Consider the following 22,195-nt stretch of genomic DNA (forward strand, 5'->3'; position numbering starts at 1 on the left):
TGGTTGCTGAAATGTGAGGGGTGTACTCACTTTTGTAAGATACTGTATATGTATGTATGTATGTATGTATGTATATTTAATTTTCTTTATTTTTGTATAAAAAAAAAGTATGTATTAAATTAAAAGTATTAAATGTAATTGCAAAAGCACACATTCCCTTTTGTCCCTCTTCTCATTATTTGTCAGCTTGTGTAATCTTTTTTACTTTTGCCATTTCCATAAAGCACAACACATAAATCCATCTTATTGGCAACTGGAACAGTAAAGTAATTATAATGTGGACCTTTCTGATGCCCTCTTGGCACTTCACGAACTGATCGAGGAATGAATTATGAATTCTCTCCTCCACAGCTCTGGTCACTGCTCTCTCATTAGAACCTGCCCTATTACCCTGTGTATGGGCAAATGCTGGGCTTGGGAAATTTGGTTTATTCAATCCCCTAAGTAACTTGCCTAGCCAGCAGCAGTGAAACCAAACTGATGATGATGAATTTTAATTTTGTACAGTATTTTTTCTGTCTCTCTGCCTCTGTTTTCTAATATGTATCACATGAATACCAATCAGAAAACCTAGATATAGTCATTTGTGGTTGGCAGAGAGAAAAGCTCTTTTTTTCAAAAGGGGTCACCCACAGCTCTTGTCAGTGCTGTTGGTCATATTTTTATAAGATGACCTCAACCCCTTGTTAATGAGTATATAGAGGAATTTGAACTTGATCTGTTGTTCTATTGAATTTTGTGATGCAAAAAACACAGCAGATTATGTATAAGAGGATGGATTTTAGATACTATAGAGTTAGGATTGGTAAGGTTTATTAAAAAGTTCTAAAGTGCCACAATTTAAACAACTTATATTATGCAGACATATAAAAGATTTGTTGGTTGTATTACATTTACATATTACTAAAAATAAGAGACTTGTATGTATGTAACATGTCTGTAACATCTGCTTCAGCCTGCTCACATTGCACTTTACTCTGAAACATTAAACATTACTTTGCTGCAATTTCCTTTTAAATAAGTTATTTAATACTCACATCCATGTCTTCAGCACCACCTATTTTACTTAATACTTAATTGCTGCTGTTGCTTTTTTTGTTTATATTTTGTTTATATTTACAAGTACACTCACGTTTACACTTCTTTTTTGAACATTGTACTGTATAACACATTATTCGGTAGGTTTACTGGTGGTGCTATTTTGTGTCTTGTGTTGTCTGTTGCTCTCTCTTTTGTCTGTACTGTTTGCTCTAGGATGCACATGATGCACTTAATGTGGTGAGGACACTTACTTTAGTCTTGAGCTCTGTATGTAGCTCTGTATATAGCTTTATGTTGTGTGATGTCGCTCTATGTTGTTTTATGTCTCGCCCGGGTTTTATGTAGTGCCAGTGTGTACTACGTCAACTGTATATGGTTGAAATGGGTCCACACATCCAACAATACATATTATTATTAACATTTCCAAAGATCACAGAAAGAAAATATATTTATCTAATAAAATGATTAAAATGGCCTTAATGCTGCATTGTTCTTCCCGGTTATTTATTCAAGAGTAAAGAAGCCTTACACAAAATTAGATATTGTTTTCTCAGATGAGACTCACGTTTCTTTGATTTGCAGTTGAAAAAATATATATTTATGATTTTTCTCTGTGTGCTGTTGGCTTCAAAATGCCAAACCTGGTTATAGACCAGCACTTTGGTATATACAAATGATTGCGTGTGTTTGTATTGTTATGACATTCAGCTGTCCAGCGCCAGCAGATTCCCATGTTATTTGCATAGCAGTAATGAAAATGAAAAAAGTCAATGCTGTTAGCACAAGGTATTTTTTGTTAGCTCAGCTCCCTGTGTTGGTAGACTTGGCCTTGTAATTTATCTGCTTTCACAGTTTATTCAGTACAGCCTTGCAGCAGGTTTGCTGTGCCAAGTAAGTCCAAACAGAAAGTAATTTTTTTATACCAGATATTTAGTTAATCCCTGAGACCTGTCTACACACATGACTAGACACCCCGAAGAACTCTCTAGCTCAATCAAACTCTGCTCATCAAACCACAATCATGGTCTATAAAATTATACAGTTGTCTCTAAAAGTGTATGAATGGTAAAGCCAATTATTTTGTTTTACACTGGAGACGTGGGTTTGAGATCAAAAGATATACATACATCCTTTAATGATTTTTACCTTTTTTTTTTTTATCATTTTTAACATTACTTTAGAAGAACAACAAGCAGAAGAGACTTGCTTGGGCCAAGAAACACAAGGATTGGACATTAGATCAATGAAATCCTTAAATTCTTTGATCTGATGTGTCTTTGTTAGACGTACAGAGGGTGAACAGATGGTTCCTGAATGTGTGGTTCCCACTGTGAAGCATTAGGGAGGAAGTGTGATGGTGTGGGGGAGTTTTGCTGGTGACACTGTTGCATATTTATTCAAAATTGTGGTCACACCCAACTAGTATTGCTACCAAAGCTTGTTGCAGAGACATTCCATTGATTTGCACTAAGTGGGCCCATTTTTATTTTTTTTTTCCTTTCAGGGTAATGTAAGAAAACAAACTCAAACACACCACTAGGTCAAGAGCCATTAGTTCAAGAAGGAGATTGATGCATAAAATGACCTGGCTTCCACATTTACTTAAATGAAATTCAGTTGAAATAAATTGGGGTAAGTTGGACTGGAGAGTGAAGGACTAGGGTTAGGGTTAGGGTTAGGGTTAGCACTCAACCAAGCACTCAACACCTCAGAGAACTGTTTAAGATTTTGTATAACTATTCCAGGTCACTACCTCATGAGGCTGACTGAGAGATTGCCAAGAGTGTGCAAAGTGGTCATCAAAGCAAAAGGTGGCTTGCACAGTGAAATGCACAGTGTTCTATAATAAAGTGTGACTACTTTTATTAAAGCAGGACTTTGACATACATACATGCAGATAGGACTTAGCCTTTTATCATATTAGAAAGTAATGATTGAAATAATTTCTGATCTTTTTAATCATATATTAAGATCTTTGATATTTGAGAGGCTAAAAACATACAAAGACAATCAGAAATACTTAAAAATTGAAACAGAATATGGAAATTTACAACAAGATCAATTCCATAGGATTTTTTGATTTTTTGATTTATCAAATTAGTTATTATTATCAGATTGTTTCTATGACTTAATTATATGGAGCCAAAGTCTAAAATTTATTCTGGATTTCATGGACCTGAATGATTCATTCACTGTTCCGTGTTTTTTTAGGCAAAAAAGGCGAGGAGAGTTTGTGTATGTGTTGGTTGCTGACAGGATTTCTCTGTAATTGGAGTTAGTTCCTTTCTCCTCTGAGATATTTTAGGACTATCAAAAAAAAATAATAAAAAAATGGCCCTCAGCTGTACAACTTCAGTGTCCCTTTAGAGCCCTGTGAAAAATGTGTTAATCAAAACAATTATTTTCTTTTAAAGGATAAAAATTATTGGAGGAACTGTAGTTTGACTGGAGCATTCTTATACTGTTTGGTACAAGATATATAATAAAACGTTAAAATTCACATGCTTGTAAAAGCATACACGTACTCATTGAGTATAAAAAAATCTCCAGTTTTTAGTCAGTATGTGGCACACATGCACAAACACAGAGGCCGAGTGTAGGGCAGTGGAACACGAGATGAACTTCTGCCTCAGTGACCTGTTTCCATAGTTGGTGGCTATAAATGCATGACAGACTGTTAGTGTTTATTGCAAGAGTTCTTGTCATTGCTGCAATGCACATGCATTCCTCAACTGAAAAGGTTACCCTGGAGAAGCATCTGTCACTGCCACTACCAACACTGCCACTACCACCATCTTTAGCTACCAACACTGTTCTACAAAGCCTACTATCAGAGTTTTTCTAGCTTACATAAATTAAATTCCTTTTTTTTTTCACTGAAAACTAGGGAAAAGACAAACTGCCTAATTTTAACAGCTGATTCCCTAGGATTTCTTCTGTCTCAGTGCTATGGATTGATCACTAAAATAGTCACTTAGACTCTTAGCTGTCCTTAGCCTTAGATGGTAATGATAAGCATTGATTTGAAGTGGTGTTTACAGGTTAACTGGAGATCCCAGCCTTGGAGTATTTTTTCCTTTGCCTGGTTGTTATTTACAGAGCAGCCATGGGTGTCCACCTGTGATATTGTACTAGATGTGAAACTGTACATTGGTTAGGGTTGAGTCCATGGTATGGTGAAACTCTTAATTGGTCCATGTGATGAAAAAAGAGTCTGAGGCTATAATTCATCAATACATCATTCATGAAAACATTACAGCAGAAAAGGAACTTCAGTTGAGTGTGAATTTTACCCAACATAAAATATATATATATATAATATAATTATAATATATACAGTGTGTATATACAGTGTGTGTGTGTGTGTGTGTGTGTGTGTGTGTGTGTGTGTGTGTGTGTGTGTGTGTGTATATATATATATATATATATATATATATATGCAGTGAGGAAAATAAGTATTTGAACACCCTGCTATTTTGCAAGTTCTCCCACTTCATGGAGGGGTCTAAAATTGTCATCATAGGTGCTTCACAGTTGGGATGGTGTTCTTGGGATGGTACACATCATTCTTCTTCCTCCAAACACGTTTAGTGGAATTATGACCCAAAAGTTCTATTTTGGTCTCATCTGACCACATGACTTTCTCCCATGACTCCTCTGGATCATCCAAATGGTCATTGGCAAACTTAAGACGTGCCTGGACATGTGCTGGTCAAACCATGACGTCTTAGTGTATTACCAACAGTAACCTTGGAAACGGTGGTCCCAGCTCTTTTCAGGTCATTGACCAGCTCCTCCCGTGTAGTTCTGGGCTGATTTCTCACCTTCCTTAGGATCATTAAGACCCCACAAGGTGAGATCTTGCATGGAGCCCCAGTCTGAGGGAGATTGACAGTCATGTTTAGCTTCTTCCATTTTCAAATGATTGCTCCAACAGTGGACCTTTTTTCACCAAGCTGCTTGGCAATTTCCCTGTAGCCTTTTCCAGCCTTGTGGAGGTGTACAATTTTGTCTCTAGTGTCTTTGGACAGCTCTTTGGTCTTGGCCATGTTAGTAGTTGGATTCTTACTGATTGTATGGGGTGGACAGGTGTCTTTATGCAGCTAAAGACCTCACAGGTGCATCTAATTTAGGATAATAAATGTAGTGGAGGTGGACATTTTAAAGGCAGACTAACAGGTCTTTGAGGGTCAGAATTCTAGCTGATAGACAGGTGTTCAAATACTTATTTGCAGCTGTATTATACAAATAGTTTAAAAATCATATATTGTGATTTCTGGATTTTTCTTTTTTCTTTTTAGATTATGTCTCTCACAGTGGACATGCACCTACGATGACAATTTCAGACCCCTCCATGATTTCTAAGATATATATATCTTAGAAATCATGGAGGGGTCTGAAATTGTCATCGTAGGTGCATGTCCACTGTGAGAGACATAATCTAAAAAAAACATAATCTTGAAAATATATATATATATATAAAATGGCATTTATGCTTCCAGTTTACCATTTTAGACAAGAGCTCTAGATGTTTTGTCTTACTGACAGCCTTAGTTGTCTAGTTTCTTAATATCAGGTAAAAACATTTGCATGTTTGATTGTTTGATTAGTATTTTATGGAAATTCATTGCATTATTTGCAACGTTTAAGAACCTTTTACACCTGAACCGCATGAATCCTGACTGACTAAAAAAAGCCTAGAGTGTCTGAGTCTAAACTGCATTAGTACAACACCAAAGCTTCATTTGTTGCTTTTGGTCTATTCCTGGTTTGTTGCTATCATTTCTTCCACCATGATTTGATTTAAGAAATTTTTTATCTTTCAGTAATACGATTTTTGGTTTATGAGCTTTGAGCATTTCTCCAGTAGGCTCAAATGCCCAATTCTAGGCTTAGCATGGATAAACAAGGCTATATGTTAAATAAGGGGTTAGAAATGAATAAATTTGCAGCATAGTCACCCTCTGAAAGTCAGACAACAGAATGTTATTATAGACTTAATACGAGTTAATAAGAGCCTGTTTTTGAATTTGTATTGATTCTCATTTCTCACTTCTCATACCGCTTTTATAGATTTTGGAAATACATTGTATTGTGTTGTCTTCATTTAGTCATAATATAGTAACTTCTGTAAAGTGTGTAAAAAAATAAATAAAATAAAACATTTGTCTTTTTAATAAAGCAATCTCGGGGCAATATGACACTCATACTGTGCCAATTTCATTTCTCATTTTCAGCACCCTGTATGCAAATTTAATGAGGGGTTTCCAAAGTTTTGCAATAAACTGTTATTCAGTCATAGAATTGTTTAAAGTCTGCAGGAAGCCTGACTTCAATTTCACAAATGCAAAAGTTGCTACAATTGAGCGCTCAATAAGTGTTATTTTGTTATAGAATGTTTTCTATTAAATTAATTCAGTCAATTTGGATACTTATCCTTGTTATCCTTTTATTTTCCTAAACTGCCTCAGCTGTTTGAGCATACAGTATGTGTGCATGGAGCGAGGAGATGCAACACGGATAATTGGGAGTGTGATGCACATGTTTTAGTAGACTTTGCTGTCTTGTCTGGCTGTTCTGTCAATGTACAACTAAAATAAAGATGTACAATAGGAAGAGGATCCAGATGTTCACAATGTTCTGCCTAACAGTTAGCAACAAGAATGTCTTTACTAGATATTTTTCAGATTGCTTGTCATTTTAAAAAAGGGCTAACATTTTTTGTTTAGCCTTGTAATTTACTATGATATGCCTTTTCTTCAGTAATGGCTTTCTGGGAAAGGGTTTTTGGGATACTCTTCTGACTAACATTCTCACTCCCTGGTCAAAAAACTTGCAAAGATCTCTTCTGCTGGTGGAGTGATATCTCTTCAACTTCTGGATAATGGCCCCAATGGTGCTTACAGGAACATTTAGGAATTGTGAAATCTATCGTTAAACAGTGCCATTACTGTGTAATGCAATCATCTAGTTGCAGAGGTTTTAGGAGAACTCAGGCCCAGGCCCATTTCACCTGCCTGTCTGATAGTCTGTGCTGAAAGTCTGACTAGAAATATACCTTCAGTTTGCTTACAGAGAAAACAGGTCCGTGGATGATGCAGGATGAAATGTATTTCAAATGTATCTACTGTATGTTCATTGCAACACCTTGACAGATCCTTTTTGTGGACCTCAGCTTAGCTTTCACAAGTATTGTTGTGCCGCAGTGATGTTTTAATTAAAAAATGTTGACCTGTTGACCTGTTGAATATTTTTTTCCCACTGTTTCTATTTAGTGTTATAATCTGAGCAGAATATTTGCTGTTTTGTCAGTAATGAAAAGTATGTGTTTTGTGTGCGAGGGATTTTGTAGGATCAGAGTTAGGTGTACGATTAAACAATTATACCAAACAGGTGCCAATGATCATCACTTTCATTTGTAGGTTCGAACACTGCATTTTTCAAAGCAGACTCAACATTTCAAAGCAGACTGGGGTTTCAAGCTATTTTGAAGAAGCACAAAGAAACTGGCAGTGTTGAAGTCTGTAGACGCAGTGGTCGGCCAAGGAAACTTCATGCACGATGCATCGTTCTTCAACAGTGGAAGATGTCTGGTAGTGCTGCACGATTACGACAATCACGAAGAATGCTCGATGGTTCAGGACTGTTTTGGGGACCACCACATAATGTTATGCCCGATCAGGTGGGCCATAGTTATGCCTGGTTGATGTATAAATTAGCATGAAACACAACTTTACACAGTTAGTTTCTCTAAACCATTTGCTGCAATAATTTGCCATGCTTTTTCTAAAATGTGCCAAAGGTATTCTTTGCTATTTGGACAGTTCTTCCTGACATTGCGATCTAGCTCATCTAAATATGACTGGGCAGACCATTCAGTCCAATGTTTGGAAATATAATCCAGGTAATTGGATTAAAGGCAAGAATAAAAAAATTGGATTTATTTGTCTGTAGAATCTTACTTCCAGTCATGTTTTTGTGTTATGTATTTTTGCTTCTTAGCTAGTTTGTTTCATATTAATGTTTTGAAAATCGTAAAAGGGCAAGTGTTTTAAAAATTTTGACAGGCACTGTGTGTTTATATACAGTAACCACAAAATGTGTTTTTTTGTTTGTTTTTTTATCATTCTTTTAGAAGATTTTATTGTTTTGTTTCTTGTTTGTTTGTACTTTCTCTCTTTATCACACACATTCAGGATTTTCTTTTTGGCAATATTGGTTCTTGTGCTAATGGTTTTAGGATTCGGTGTTGATGCTCATGATTAAGGCGGTGTGATCTGTCTGTGAACTTTATTGGCGCCCTAAGTGAACTGGTTTTTAATAAAGATTAGAGTTATGTTTCAGCAATAAATTCTCAGATTTTTTCCCCCAGAGAGAAAAAATATGAACTGTTACCTTAAACCATGCCTTTTGTCCTATTAATAATAAATATTAGTTCTTTAATGAGCAAAATGTTTTTGATGAATGGTTTGAATGGTTTTTAAATTAGGTGGTCCTTGTATTTTCTTTTTTGGTTTACAACAAAACAGTAAAGTTTATTTTATGGATCCACTCTAACCAGGAATAATAAATGAAGGCAACTGACTTTAAGATTGTGTTAATGGTTATAGGGAATTAAACAGGATAGAAAACATTAGAGCTCCTTCGCACATTTTATTACCTAATTTAAACCCTTTATGCATCACACCCAGTGCCATTCCAAATGCTGCAAATCCATCGCCTTCTACTGAAGAGATTTTATCTTGTGCGAACTTTAAATGCTGTTCTTAAAGGATCTCACTGTACATATGCCATTTGTCTTATGTAGTCATGGCACAGTACAGCAGTATAGTTGGGTTGGTTCATAAAGAAAAAATATTTTCTTACAGTAGCTAAGTAGAGTGTGCAGGCTTTTTTTTTAGTTTAAATAGCTGAAGAAATCTGATTCTAGTCCTGAGGTTTGCAGTTTACATCGTTGGCCTTTTCCTTCTAAGCCCTTCAGCTTCTCATGTGGAAAGGCTGAAAGATGTGGAATCATTAACATTATTTTGAAATTGGCATGTCTAATCTTATAACGATGCCCCAGTGTTGCCTTTTCACAGCTCCAGGGTTCCAGGTTCTTGAGTTACCAACAACTTGGAGTTTCACATGTTCTGATCATCAGTGTGAGTTTCTTCTGTTCTATGATTTCTTCCCTGACAGTAGTTGAGTTAGCTAAAGTAGGCTAAATTTGCCCTATGTATGTATGTATGCATGTATGCATGTATGTATGTGGGTGTGTATCTGTGTGTGCATGGATGAATGAATGGTATATTTTTATCTTAATTAAAGAAATATGCATTGTTTTGCTGGTAATTCTACTGCTGGCAATATTTTCAGGCCTCTTTAATAAAGAATAATGAAAATACGATTTGAATCTATAGCTTTGCTGATTAAAAAAATGTTTATCCTCACACAAGTAGCTCACTAATACTCATGTCCCCAACTAGATATGTTTAAAATGTAGTTAAACAAAAGTGATTTTTCAAAGTCAAGGAGTTTATACATAGCATGTATGTGGTGATTATACAATCTTTAATTATTCCAATCCTGTTCTAGTGATAAATGTATATTATACATAATGGGTGTAAAGGTACAAGGCTTTTCGTTCGGCACACATGTAACAAATGCAATCCTTTTTGTTGTCCTTTTATCTGTGGGACATAGTTAAAATCTGTTTTTTTCTTCAGGAATGTATTACATGTTGGACTGCAAGTTTGTTTAGTCCCCGCCTTGAAGTTTACGTGCTTTTAAAAAAAAATTATTATCAAATTGGAGAACATACACAACAATACCAGGGGTAAAAAAAAAAAAAAATTAAACTAGAATTAGAGCAGTGTCATTCATGTGGCTACTTATTCCACTCATTCCATACTGGAAATATGTTTTGTAGTGCATTGTTTTGTGCGTGTGCGAAATCGCAATACTTCCTGACATCACCAAGGCTAATAATAATGGATTCATTAGCACTTGTACAGCTTCAAGAATTTCTCTTAAAAGGAGAAAATCCAGATAATTCCACATATCGAGGGAGTCAATGAATGAAGGATAAGAGGAATGAAGACATTTTTTAAAGTATGCTTTAATTAAGTAGCACAGATAAGTGGAACACATTTAGAAAATTTTATATCAAATCTAAAAATCTACACACCTGTATTACCCAAATGGCATCCAACAATTTTTTTTATATTTTATTTAATTTATTAAATCAATTTAATTTGTACCAATTGAATATATTATACAATTTAATTGCTATAATAAAGTGGTATTGCATTCATTTGATTTATTGATCATTTATTTTTTTTATAAAATATTAATTTATTATTTAACCAAGCCGGAAATTTTATTTAACTTTTTTTTTTTTTTTTAAATGTACACTGTTGTTCACAAATGTTAATAATAATTAAAAACTGTGTTAATAAAATAAGGTTTTGCATTTCTTCCCCCAACTGTACCACGACATTTACAAAAATTACAAAAATTGTAAAAAAAGAGCCAGGGGGGCTGGGTGATTATCTGTAGTGTCAGTAGCCATTCACACATTTTAATCAACCAGGGAATAGACCCTAGTACTGGAATAAAGTTTTTTTTCTTATTGTTTAAGCCAGGTCCCGAGAGTGAGTACAGAAAGGTCATGCCTGAAAAAAAGGGGAAAGCACCAGCACATTGAGGAAAAGGGTGAGATGCGGTTGCTCAGGCCGACCTTTTCCATCAAACAGAAATACGAATTAGTTCCTTGAAAGATCTCTTTACAGGCTGGGAGGGAGGAAGTGCCAAACACAGCATCCAGCAAAAGAGGAAGCAAGCTGCACCTAGAGGAGGAGGGGATGCTGGAATGGCATTAAAATTGTAACCAGCCCTACAGTCCAGCATATGATATGTGCCCAATTGAGATTCATCCACCAAGCAGTGCCAACACACACACATATATATATATATATATATATATATATATATATATATATATATATATATATATATATATATATATATATATATATATATACACACACACACACACACACACACACACACACACACACACACACACTGTGCACACAGTTACAGGCTGTTCAACAACTCTCCTAGCTGACTTTACATGTTTTGTTCTTTTTGCCAGAAGAAAGAACAAGTGAATATGAAAGCAAGTCAGGCAAATGAGCGTGTGTATGTGTGTGTGTGTGTGTGTGTGTGTGTGTGTGTGTGTGTGTGTGTGTGCGCGCGGGCGTGCATGTATACACGTGTCATTCCTTCTGTCTTTCCCTTTCAGATATATCCTAGCCAATCCTCTGTTTCCAAGGAGACACGGGTATAGCAGGATGACCGCTGGGTTCAGTACAGTGTGCAGATTCTCTGATAAAAGCTATGCTTGAATCTCTCCATCTGTCTTTCTGTCTGTCTGGTTTTCTCTTTGTCTCTTGCTCTTACTCTCTTGGCTGTTATCAAACAGGCATGTCCATTGTGGGTCTTATCTGCTTATTAATTAGCCGCATTACTGTACAAAATGGAAAACAATAAAAAGTTATAGCCTTGATTTTCCTAGATCGTTTAGCCAGTTTTGTGTTATTTTTGTTTTAGGATAAATAAATGGTTGTTTTTGTTGTAATGAAATTAGTAGCATTTTACATAAGTAGTATTTCACATTTGTCCACAAGTGTTTCAATTTGCCATTTTGGGAGAGTAACTGAGTTTATATTTAGTTTGCGTTTCCTGGTTTCATACATGACTGCTTTGTTGCAAAGCAGTCAAGGTGTAAAAACCGTGTTGTATTTTTTGGGATCATGTGTGCAGTTAATGAAATCTTTTTAGCAGTGATACTCAAATCAGTTGTCTGTACGGTGTGGTCAAAAAAAAAAAAGTCACTGCTCAGGCAATAAAATAGTTTGACCATCTACAAGGAGCAGGATTTTAAAAGTGCCAAAGCTTTAAGGTTACCAGAAGCTGTAATTAAACTAATGGCATCACTCTGATTAAATCCACAACATCAGGCTGTTAGAAATGTATTGCACAAGGTCCATCTTGCGCACAGAGCAAATATAAAAACGGAAATCAGGATTCACACCTGTATAGTGGTTTATAAAATGTTACCAGATAGTGTGTGTTGTAATCATTTGTCTGGGATCGGCTACACTTATTTGCTTTAAGGTATTAGTATGTGGTTGAGTGTGTTCTTTATTGTACTGGTGTTCCAGGAATAAATACCAGATTTGTTCAAACCCTAAACAGGAAAAAGTACTGTCGATTACTGTAGATGAATTTGTGAAAGGAATGATCGGGTGTGTGATAGGAATCGTTGCTACATCCTTTCAACAAATCTTCTCCAAGAATCTTATTAAATCTACCAGAAACATCCTTTGAAATGTCCTTTTTGTTTTTTTATTATTCTAATTCAGTTTGGTTTTGGCTGGAGTCAAAAGAAAATGCCACTTCCACAAGTGTCTTTATCTGTAAAGAAGCATGGAAAAAAATGAAATCACCTCAACGCCACTCGTAAATCTAATCCAGTCTACATATGGCTTTTATTTTTTGGGCTTGTAATATTAATGACTATTTCCGTGAAGTTTTAGAAAGGGGTTTATGTCTCTACTCTTTTCTGCTGATCACATTAGAAAGGCCCATGTGGACATTATCAGATTACTGAAGTGCTTGTTATTCCTCTTCAAACACTCAGCTCCTGACAGACAATCTTCTTTCAGCAGTAACATATCTAGTAATATTGCCAGATGTGCAGTAAAAGAAGAGTGACACTATATTTGAAAATACATTAGGCCACTAATGGCTGAAGCATGGAAGTAACTAAGTGCTGATGTTCTTGTCTATCAAAAAACACCCACGTGTAAAAACAAGCTATGATGAGCTTCAAAATTGTTACAATGTGAAATCAAATGAAGGGGGCTTTGTGATGAGAGCTGTAACACTTATAATGGGTGATTCATATAGGAATTAAGACTGGTGTTCTTTACTTTGATTACTTAATATTTATTGCTTGTTGATTAAACCTGAAACCTGGATTTATATTTTAGTGCCACAAGTTACAAGCCGAACACAACGAAGCAAAATACACACAGTGGAGATTCTTGCATATCAGCTGTCCTGGAGGTGACAACAGCAGAGGAACATTTGTATTTGTAGATATTTTGACCAAATCCCTTGAGTAGTAGGAGCTGTAGAGAAGCTTTTAAGCTTACACCACAAAGTCACAATGTGACTAGCTGAGTAAGGGAGCAGATATTCAGCAACTTCGTCTTATATATAATTAAGTTGCACCTCTCTGTCATTATTATTTACTTTTTTACCCTCCGTGTAAAAACCCAAACAGTTTAAAATAAGATAATTGCACTATGCAATTTCAGTCTGTTGAAGGGCCTCCTAAGCAAACTCAATCCCAACATTCATATATTTTATTTGATAAATCTGCACAATTATGTTGCTCAGACTGACACTGTGTACAATACCACGTGATGTTTTACATTATAATCGTGTTTTATGAAAGTGCTTCATCCAACCTTTACTCCACATTACATGGTGTCCCTGCACATCAGGTATGAAGCTGGCACTGTGGAATCTTCACGATACAACTGAACAGAATAGTAACGTTTTCTGGCCTCCCACTTTTTCTATGTCAGACTGCTTTGTCATATCAGTAGAACTCAAATTTGACACTTTTTTCTTCTTTTTATTAAGCAGATCATCTAATTGTGTTTGTTAAGTTTGGTACACAATTTTGCAGCAGATAAATTAGAGGTGTTGGTCAAGTGTGTGATGTGTGAAGAGATTGCCCCCTACTGGTTATCTTTATTTGTGTGTTTTTTTTGTTTTTGTTTTTTTTAACTCACACTGATGAGGGACAGGTTAGATCGTAATAGTATAATGTTTTTTCCTTTAACTCAAATACTAGAGTAAAGACACTTGTTTGATATGAGATATTGTGTGTTCATTTCAGCATTCTGAACAAAATGATTCTTCTGAGCATGAGCTAATTGTACGCTATTGTACTTTCTTGTATTCAGAGGAGAAAGATGATGTAAAAAAACATGACTTCTACCGTTCTAGCAAGCATGTTGTACACATAATTCTGTATCAGTTTAAAGCTGCTACAGCTAAAAGGGTAGTATAAAAAAATTGTACATCTGCAGTGTCTCATTGTGGTCCAACAAAGTCTGTTTCATAAAGTCACAATCACATTTAAGTTGCGTTTTGGTTGACTTGTCTCAGAGTTATATGTGACTAAATTGCAATTCGAAAGAACAAATATCATTTTAGAATTAAGCCAGATTACACTGTCAATTCTAAGAGCCAACAATTGATTTAATTTGATATAGTGTGGATTTCACTTCTGAAAATTGTATTTATAATGGAGTTTAGTAAGGATATAAAATTCAATCTTTATCCACCAAAAGAGCTGCAAGCAATCCTCAGTGTTAAACTGCAATATTCAGGATAGGCTACACCTTGGAAGATCAGTAAGATAATCTACAGTCATTCCGAGGTTTAAACATCTCAGTCACGGCTTAACAGTCAAAGCAGAACACAATATGTAATTACATTTAAATGGAAGAAAGTATTTAAGTGAGATTAATAGCATCACAGTGATCTTCTGCTTCTATATGTTCAATGAGAACACTGATTGATTTCTCCAGCGAAGTGTGTGCATGTGTGTGGAAAAGAGTTGGACAGAGTCCAAAGGGGCATGTTGCATGAGTGGAAGCTTAATTCAGTGTATTTTCTACAGGATGAATAAAATAAACGATGTATAAAGGGATTGAGGACACTGGCAATTTAGTAGTGTTTTGGCATATGTATGATTATTTGCAAATCAACCACCAGGTTCATCTTCCTAGGTTGTGAAAAATTGACGGTATAATTAAACCTGAACTGGATCATAGAGGCACTTCCGTCTGTTGGCTTTCTTTTTTCAGTTCTTTAGCTCACTCTGTAGGTGTGTGTGTGTGTGTGTGTGTGTGTGTGTGTGTGTGTGTGTGTGTGTGAGTGTGAGTGCATGTGAGTCAAATATTACCAAGCCATTTGTCAAAACTGCCAGTCTTGAAAGCATGCTGGGTTCTGATGAGTGGCTCCAGCTGTGACAAACTTGGAGATGCTCCCTCTTTGAGTTTGGCATGAAATAGAAAGAGCCCTCAGAATGGAAATAGTGCTGACACATGGTCAATACTGTGTGCATATGGCTGTATGTGTCTGTGATCTCTAAAACCTGAAAGCAAAGTTATTTGTGAGTGTTTGACAGGTGTAATTGAGTGAGGTTTACCTGCACATTGTTCCATCTGTCATTCCCTCATACATGCTTATGGACTGCAGGAAGTCTGAGGAACTCCCTGCCATCACTCACATTCACTAATGAGAGCATTTGCACAGATGGTTAGGTGACGGAGCCAAAAACTGTGTCGTGATATTTGAGAAATTCTGAATTCATGAGTTTTTAAGTCTTAAGTTATCTCATTAGTAACGTTACTAGCAGTCTTTTTTACAGCATTAGCAACATTACTCCTTACAACAGTCATGTTTAATGTTAAATAAACACATAAATAAATACATGCTTCAAGTGAAAATATAGCTTACTGTTTTTATTATTTCAATCTTGTTAGAGCCATGTAATTAGCAGGTTCTTCCTCCTTATTTTATTTGTCATGTGGAATTAAGAGACCCACAGCTGTTTTGCGTTACTGAATAATGCAGTGATGAATAACTTATGCTTAATGTTTCTGTAGAGTCAAAATGGCATAATCATTGTGTTATTCTGACAATGTTTGTCCTGATTCAAGCGATTTTATTTTAATAAGGATCCGTTATGATAATTAATTTTGATCATTAGAATGTCTTTAAATGTTGGATCATTAATGTTGATTGTTGGCAAACCAATGAAATGACTAAAGGCCATTGATTTTACAACACTCAATGCCGTAACCGTACATCAATTTCAAAGCGCTTGAAGACCTTTCAGCTTGCATTTGAATATACTGTTCAGTTGACGCATTTCTCAGTGTCTCATTTCTATCAGTATTCTTCTCACTAATAATCTTGTTAATATTATGGACAGCAGCTACGCTAATTTCTCTCCACTGCTTCTCTTTATCTACCCATCCAGAGGCATCGTGAGGTTTAAGATTATAGACCTTTTAAAGAAGAAGATGCAGAGCCTGCAAACATCCCGAACCATCTAGAGACATGCAGTACTAACCACTTCATGTGGAGTTTGGATATTGAATCTCTTTAAATGTTTAAAAGCTCTGTCATGAAGAAGCTGGTGTTGAATCTATGATGATCTCAAATGTTGAGCTATTTTATGAGTTGCTCAGTAGCTCCTGGTTCCATAACATCAACTACTGTATAAGACTATAGAAAGGACATTACTCATCATCTTACATTCCAGTGCTCATGTTCATTTTCACTCTCCGGTGTTTTGTATTGGCTTAATGATTTATAATCACACTCTTGATATCACCCAAATGAGGATGGGTTCCACTTTTGAGTCTGGTTTCTCTCAAGGTTTCTTCCTCATAACATCTAAGGGAGGTTTTTCCTTGCCACAGTCACCCAGGCTGCTCATCAGAGATAAATACACATCGTTCACTTTAATTCTTAAATCCTGTAAAGCTGCTTTGAGACCAATGTCCATTGTGAAACGCGCTATAGAAATAAACTTGACTTGACTAATATAAGCCTATGCACCAAAAATCACAACAACAGCGAAGCTCCTGAGTTGACTGCATGGCCACACCAATCTAATGAACATAATAACTGTTCCCAATTAATTATTTTTATAGCAAAATAGATTGAAAAATGAACATTATGAAATGCACATTAATACACTGATTAATCTTTTCAGTTGCAGTTTTACTTTTGCAGTTGTAGTTTTTATTCAGAAACACAGCATACATACACACACACACACACACACACACACACACACACACAGTCATACAGTAGACTATACAGTTATAGTGCATTAAAAACTTTTAACAATGAAGCAGATTTATTTAATATGTACTTTAACATTTTTTTTCTGGAATTCCTTTAAGAACGGTATAAAAAAGCCACAAATCTCAAAGTTTGAAAGAGTTTATTAAAGAAAATAAGACTTTTCCCAGCATGTTCTTGTGTACTGTAGTTAAAGGTAGAATTTGTTTTATCTTCTCGACTAGTTGACATCACCTAAGTGCTGACTATTTAATGTATTAATCATGTATTGCTGCCAACCCCAGTGCACAAATATTATTAATTACAGAGTAGATGTTATGATTTTTTTATGTTATGGTGATGTCTCTGGAAGCATCCCTTCATTTTTGTTGTTACTAAGTAGCCCGCGCTGCCAGTGGCCTCTCTCTGGCACTTACCTGCTGCCCTAAAAGGTACATTGATGCAATTTACTGTGTCTCTAGTTGGAGATATGCAAACACACACATACACACAATCAACTTTTCTACTCATTGATTCAGAAAGCATGTCTTAAGCGAATGTTGAGTTGCAATTCTAGTGTTTTCTGTAAGAACATTCCAATCTGTTCTGGGTTCTGGTATAAGAGATTTGTGGTTAAATCATGTCTATAGACATTTGAAGTATCAGGCTGCAACATAAGACATAAGTGAAGGGGGTCTGAATACTTTTGGAATGCCCCGTGTTTTCCTTGGGAAAATTATGTTAACAAGAAAATGAGCAAGGATTAAACAAATGCACTATTGTAAACTCCTGTTCCACCATTTACTTTTGCTGGAAATTCATTTACATACTCTTCTTGTACACAAAGGTAAAAATCATGATAAAGACTTAAATATATGGTATAAACCTTAACACATTTGAGTTCACAACTTTTTCCAACTCATCAACTTTTCAAGCACATCAATATTGAATGGAACAGCAATGGCTCTTCTTTCTATAAAAAGCTGTGCAAGTTTATCCACTAGGCTACAACTGAAGAAATCAAAGGGAAAGGTATCGCATACTAAATATCTTTATCGAAATTATATTTATTTAAGTCATGCTAATTAACAATATTGTGCAATTTTTCTATTGTCCCTTTTTTTTTTTTTTTTTTGCTGGATTGTGGGTATTCTGATAATTGAAACCTATAAACTTAGTCAGAACAGTGACACCCAGATGGCAGCCCAAGACACTATTAATAAATGCACTCTTGTTCTAGACAAACTTTAGATCCAAAATTATGGATGTGACAAAGATTTCCTCTTTTGTTTATAGTATAAGGTTTTATGTGAGTGATGTGAGCTTCTCCTTGAGCTTCATTGTTTACAAAGTAAAAGCCTTTACTTTAAAATTCTTAAAAATAAAATATTTTTACACCTTACAGTTGATGATGGACTTCCACTGTAGCATTAGGTTTCTCAAATAATTCTGTGAACTACACCTTAATTTCTGCGGTTTAAATTTATTAGTAAAGAATATTACATTTGCATTACATTAGATTTTTCTGCATAGGACTACTTTCTCAGTTTGACTGCAATATTTATGACTTCAGAAATCTTGCATTTATGTTTTTACTGGAAACCATTAAATCTCCTACTATATTTCACTTGAGCATTTTTTTCCCCTGCAGATAAATCTCTTTATGAATTTTGCTTATTCGCAGCAAGTGAATCTCTTAATGAATTGTGCCTGTTCCGGAAAGCCTTATTACCATGCACTTGCCAAAATCGCTCACTTGAGTCAAGCACCATCTGCCAGGCTCCCAATTACAATTATACTCTCTACCTGCCTGTCTATTTGCACAATACTTCATTAGCTCTTAATGGTTCATCAGTTGGTAACAGGAAAAGGTGTGACTTTCTGATGCCACAACTCTTTCATTATGATTGGACATGCTTTTGCAAACAGCCTCTGTTGCCATGGTTACCAGCAGACCTGATGCATCTCTGCATCCTTGGGCCACAATAAAGTTGAGATACTAAGCCATATAGAGTCATTAAAAAAAAAAAACATGGACATCAAGAGTGAAGAGTTGTGTGTGCTGTATTATGAACGGTGTTCTGGTGAATTGGAGCATCTGAAATGTTTCCTGCTATGTTTTACGCACCACATATAGAAGCTCATCTGATTTCTCGTGTCATCTTGAATGCTGATGTTGCATTGTACACCCACACACCAAACAAACACACTCATTACACTCCGCCCCTCTATGGATAAGCTTGAATGAGCTAGCGAGCTTGTGAGTGTGTGAAGAAAGCAGTGCATGTGTCTGTGTGCGCACGAGGACACGCATCAGTTTGTGTGCGTTTGTGTGCGTGTGTGTGTGTATGTGTGTGAGCAGCCTGCACTACACACAGTCCCTGTGTTTTTCCACCAACGGCACGGAGACATCATGGCTAACAGACTCTACTACCTGTGAGTACTGTAGTTCTTGTGGAATAAACATATGTTTGCTAAAAACATAAAATAAAATGTGTTTGCTTTAAGCAAGTAATGCACATCACATTAAATAATTCAACTTACAAATAAGGCAATACATATGTGATCTCAGCAGCTTGTATAGAGTTGTGTGTATAACATAAAGAGATGCTGTTTGCTTTAACAGTGGCTGATCTGTTACAGCTGTTGACTTTTTAAAAATGTTCTGGCACGTACACGCTATAGAGAATAATTGCGTGCCATGATCATGATTAGCAGGCTTGAGCGTGTTAATTAAATATGTTTAATTCCTCATTGTGTGTATTATGTTGTTCGTTTATTTCTCGCCGCATGTTACTGTGAAGCTTAATTCAGGAGCAGTGTGAGATGTGGACGTGCCCTGCATGTCTCAAATGTCTACCTTGGCTGTGCTGAGCTGAGCCGAGCTAGAGCTTCTTTGACCTGCGTGCAGGGGGATAAGAATGAACATTGACATGCCTCGCACATCCAAACTGAAGACTTTGTGGACAGGCATTTGCGTAGCACTGATGTCGTCACACTTTCTATTTTTGGAAACCATATAAGCCTGTGTGCTTTCAAAGCCTCGCTGCTGACAGACTACACGAATGAGCCTGATTCTGCTTCAGCGCCTCGTTGTTCTGACACAGATAAAGTCCCAGTCACTTCACATAAGCTTATTAATCTGGACAGATTGTGTACCTCTGCATTTAGTGTAGAGGAATGACCATAAGCTCACTTTGGCTCAGCTCAAAACTACATGGAGGTACTTAAATTATTCTTTTCTATTATTTTAAAATATATGAAAAGTGGAAAATTGGTGTACATTTTAAATCTTGATAAGAAATGTACCTTGAGAAAGATTTTACAGCGAAAACTTTATATTGATTTTGATGTATTTGCTTAAGGCTGATGTTTATTCATAAAATACTTAAATGATAGTTTCCTATCCATATAGTATAACACCTCTGGTCCTATTCATATTTCCTCAAAAATATTAACATTTTCTCTTATGTTACATGTTAGAAAATGGTTTATCGTACAGCTACTCTTGAACCCAGAGTGGCTCTATGTCTCTAGCCCTTGACTTAATGTAACTCTACCTTCACAGTTTCATCCTGGGGGAGGGGAGGTCTGGGACTGCCATGAACATCATGTGCTCATTCCTCAAGGTCACTCTGATCCCCCATTATTCCTTCAAAGTAGCCCATGACTAATCAGTCCCCCTCTCTATAACCAGTCTTTTCCCTGACTGAAACACATGTGATGCCTCAGAATGGAGGTATGAATGCTGGGGTCAGTGTAATGGTAACAAGCTGAGCTCTGCATGTGTGACTGGATGCCACTATCAGTACATGCTATGGGAAGCTAGCAGTGAGCCAGACATACTAACAAGCAGGCCATCAGAGCACAATTCAGCTGGATGCTCCATATTGTTGTTCCTCCATTGTTATGATAGCTGCTAGCAGCCCTGAACCGATGTGTCACATTTTGTGATCGTCATCATTGGTTGGTTGGATATGCATTCAATCTAATTTAAATGTGTAATGATGTCTGGAAAGCACACACATACATTTGTATTAAAATAGATATAAAAGGATGGAACCATGATAGTGCTTAAGTTATGCATCTAAACCACTTCCATGATTTCAAATCATTTTGAAGTCTGCTGTCGAGGTGCCCTTGATCCTATCAAATAATTATAAATGAGTGGTGATGTGGAGATTTTAATATTTAAACATGTTTTTAATATTTAATACATTGAACACTTGGTTGGACTGCAATATTTGTGGAAGGGATAAGATATGGTGGCAAACACATTAAAGGATTTATATCAGCTTGATCAATTAATAATTACTATTTATTACAAATGAGCTAGTTTCCCTTCTTTAATACTGCCTAACTCATGGTACCTCAGCTGTGTTGTGGTACATTCTGTTTCTTGAATCTCTCAGATGTAATCATGTTTAAAAGAAAGCCATAAACCATGAGAGGGCATGTATTATAGTCATTTTATCACAAGCAAGGGTGTTGTGATGCAAGATTAGAGTAAATGCAAGCAAACTATTTAAACTCTTGTACATTCAAGTAGCACTCACACTGAAGCTGCACGTATATAAAAACATTCATTCCCAATATTTATTAAAACATTTCTTCGTTTTTATTTTTACATTGACACAGCGTTAGCAGTAATGCTTTACACTATCATTTTATCATAAAACCTTGTTTTGCATTTTATACACACACACACACACACACACACACACACACACACACACACAGTATTTCACAGTATCTCACAAAAGTGAGTACACCCCTCACATTTACTGATACATATATATTTTAGAGTGGTCAATGTGCAGCTTATATAGCAGTATAGATTTACTGTCCTCTGAAAATAACTCGATATACAGCCATTACTGTCAAAATAGCTGGCAACAAAAGTAAGTAAACCCCTCACATTTACTAAAACATATATTTTAGATTTTACTGTCGAAATAGCTGGCAACAAAAGTGAGTACACCCTAAGTGAAAACAGCTGTACGTCTTTTAACCATGCAAAGAGCACATGTCCTATTCATCATGTTTATGTGTTTGTCTGCTTGACACGACCATACAAATTTGTATATCTTGTATTAAAACAGTTAAAATGTGGTGCTTTCAGTACAATTCTCTCATACTGACCACTGGATGTTAAACATGGCACCTCATGGCAAAGACTCTAAGGATTTGAGAATATGAATTGTTGCTCTCTATAAAGATGCCC

The 22,195-nt window shown here is 35.9% G+C and overlaps 1 protein-coding gene across 4 annotated transcripts in view; it reads left to right on the plus strand.

Moving 5' to 3' along the window:
* The window catches only part of iqsec1b (IQ motif and Sec7 domain ArfGEF 1b), a 204,678-nt gene that overhangs the window by 94,794 nt on the left and 87,689 nt on the right, over window positions 1–22,195 (plus strand). The window contains exon 1 of one of the 4 annotated variants that reach the window (XM_046874780.1): window positions 19,248–19,407. The exons of the other annotated variants lie outside the window; for them this stretch is intronic. Coding sequence (XP_046730736.1) covers window positions 19,256–19,407 — 152 coding nt within the window. The 5' untranslated portion in view covers window positions 19,248–19,255. Of the gene's footprint in view, window positions 1–19,247; window positions 19,408–22,195 lie in introns of those variants that run through there. 4 annotated transcript variants of the gene reach the window in all.

Source organism: Silurus meridionalis, chromosome 19 (genome assembly GCF_014805685.1).
Source record: "Silurus meridionalis isolate SWU-2019-XX chromosome 19, ASM1480568v1, whole genome shotgun sequence".
NCBI classification, from domain to species: domain Eukaryota; kingdom Metazoa; phylum Chordata; class Actinopteri; order Siluriformes; family Siluridae; genus Silurus; species Silurus meridionalis.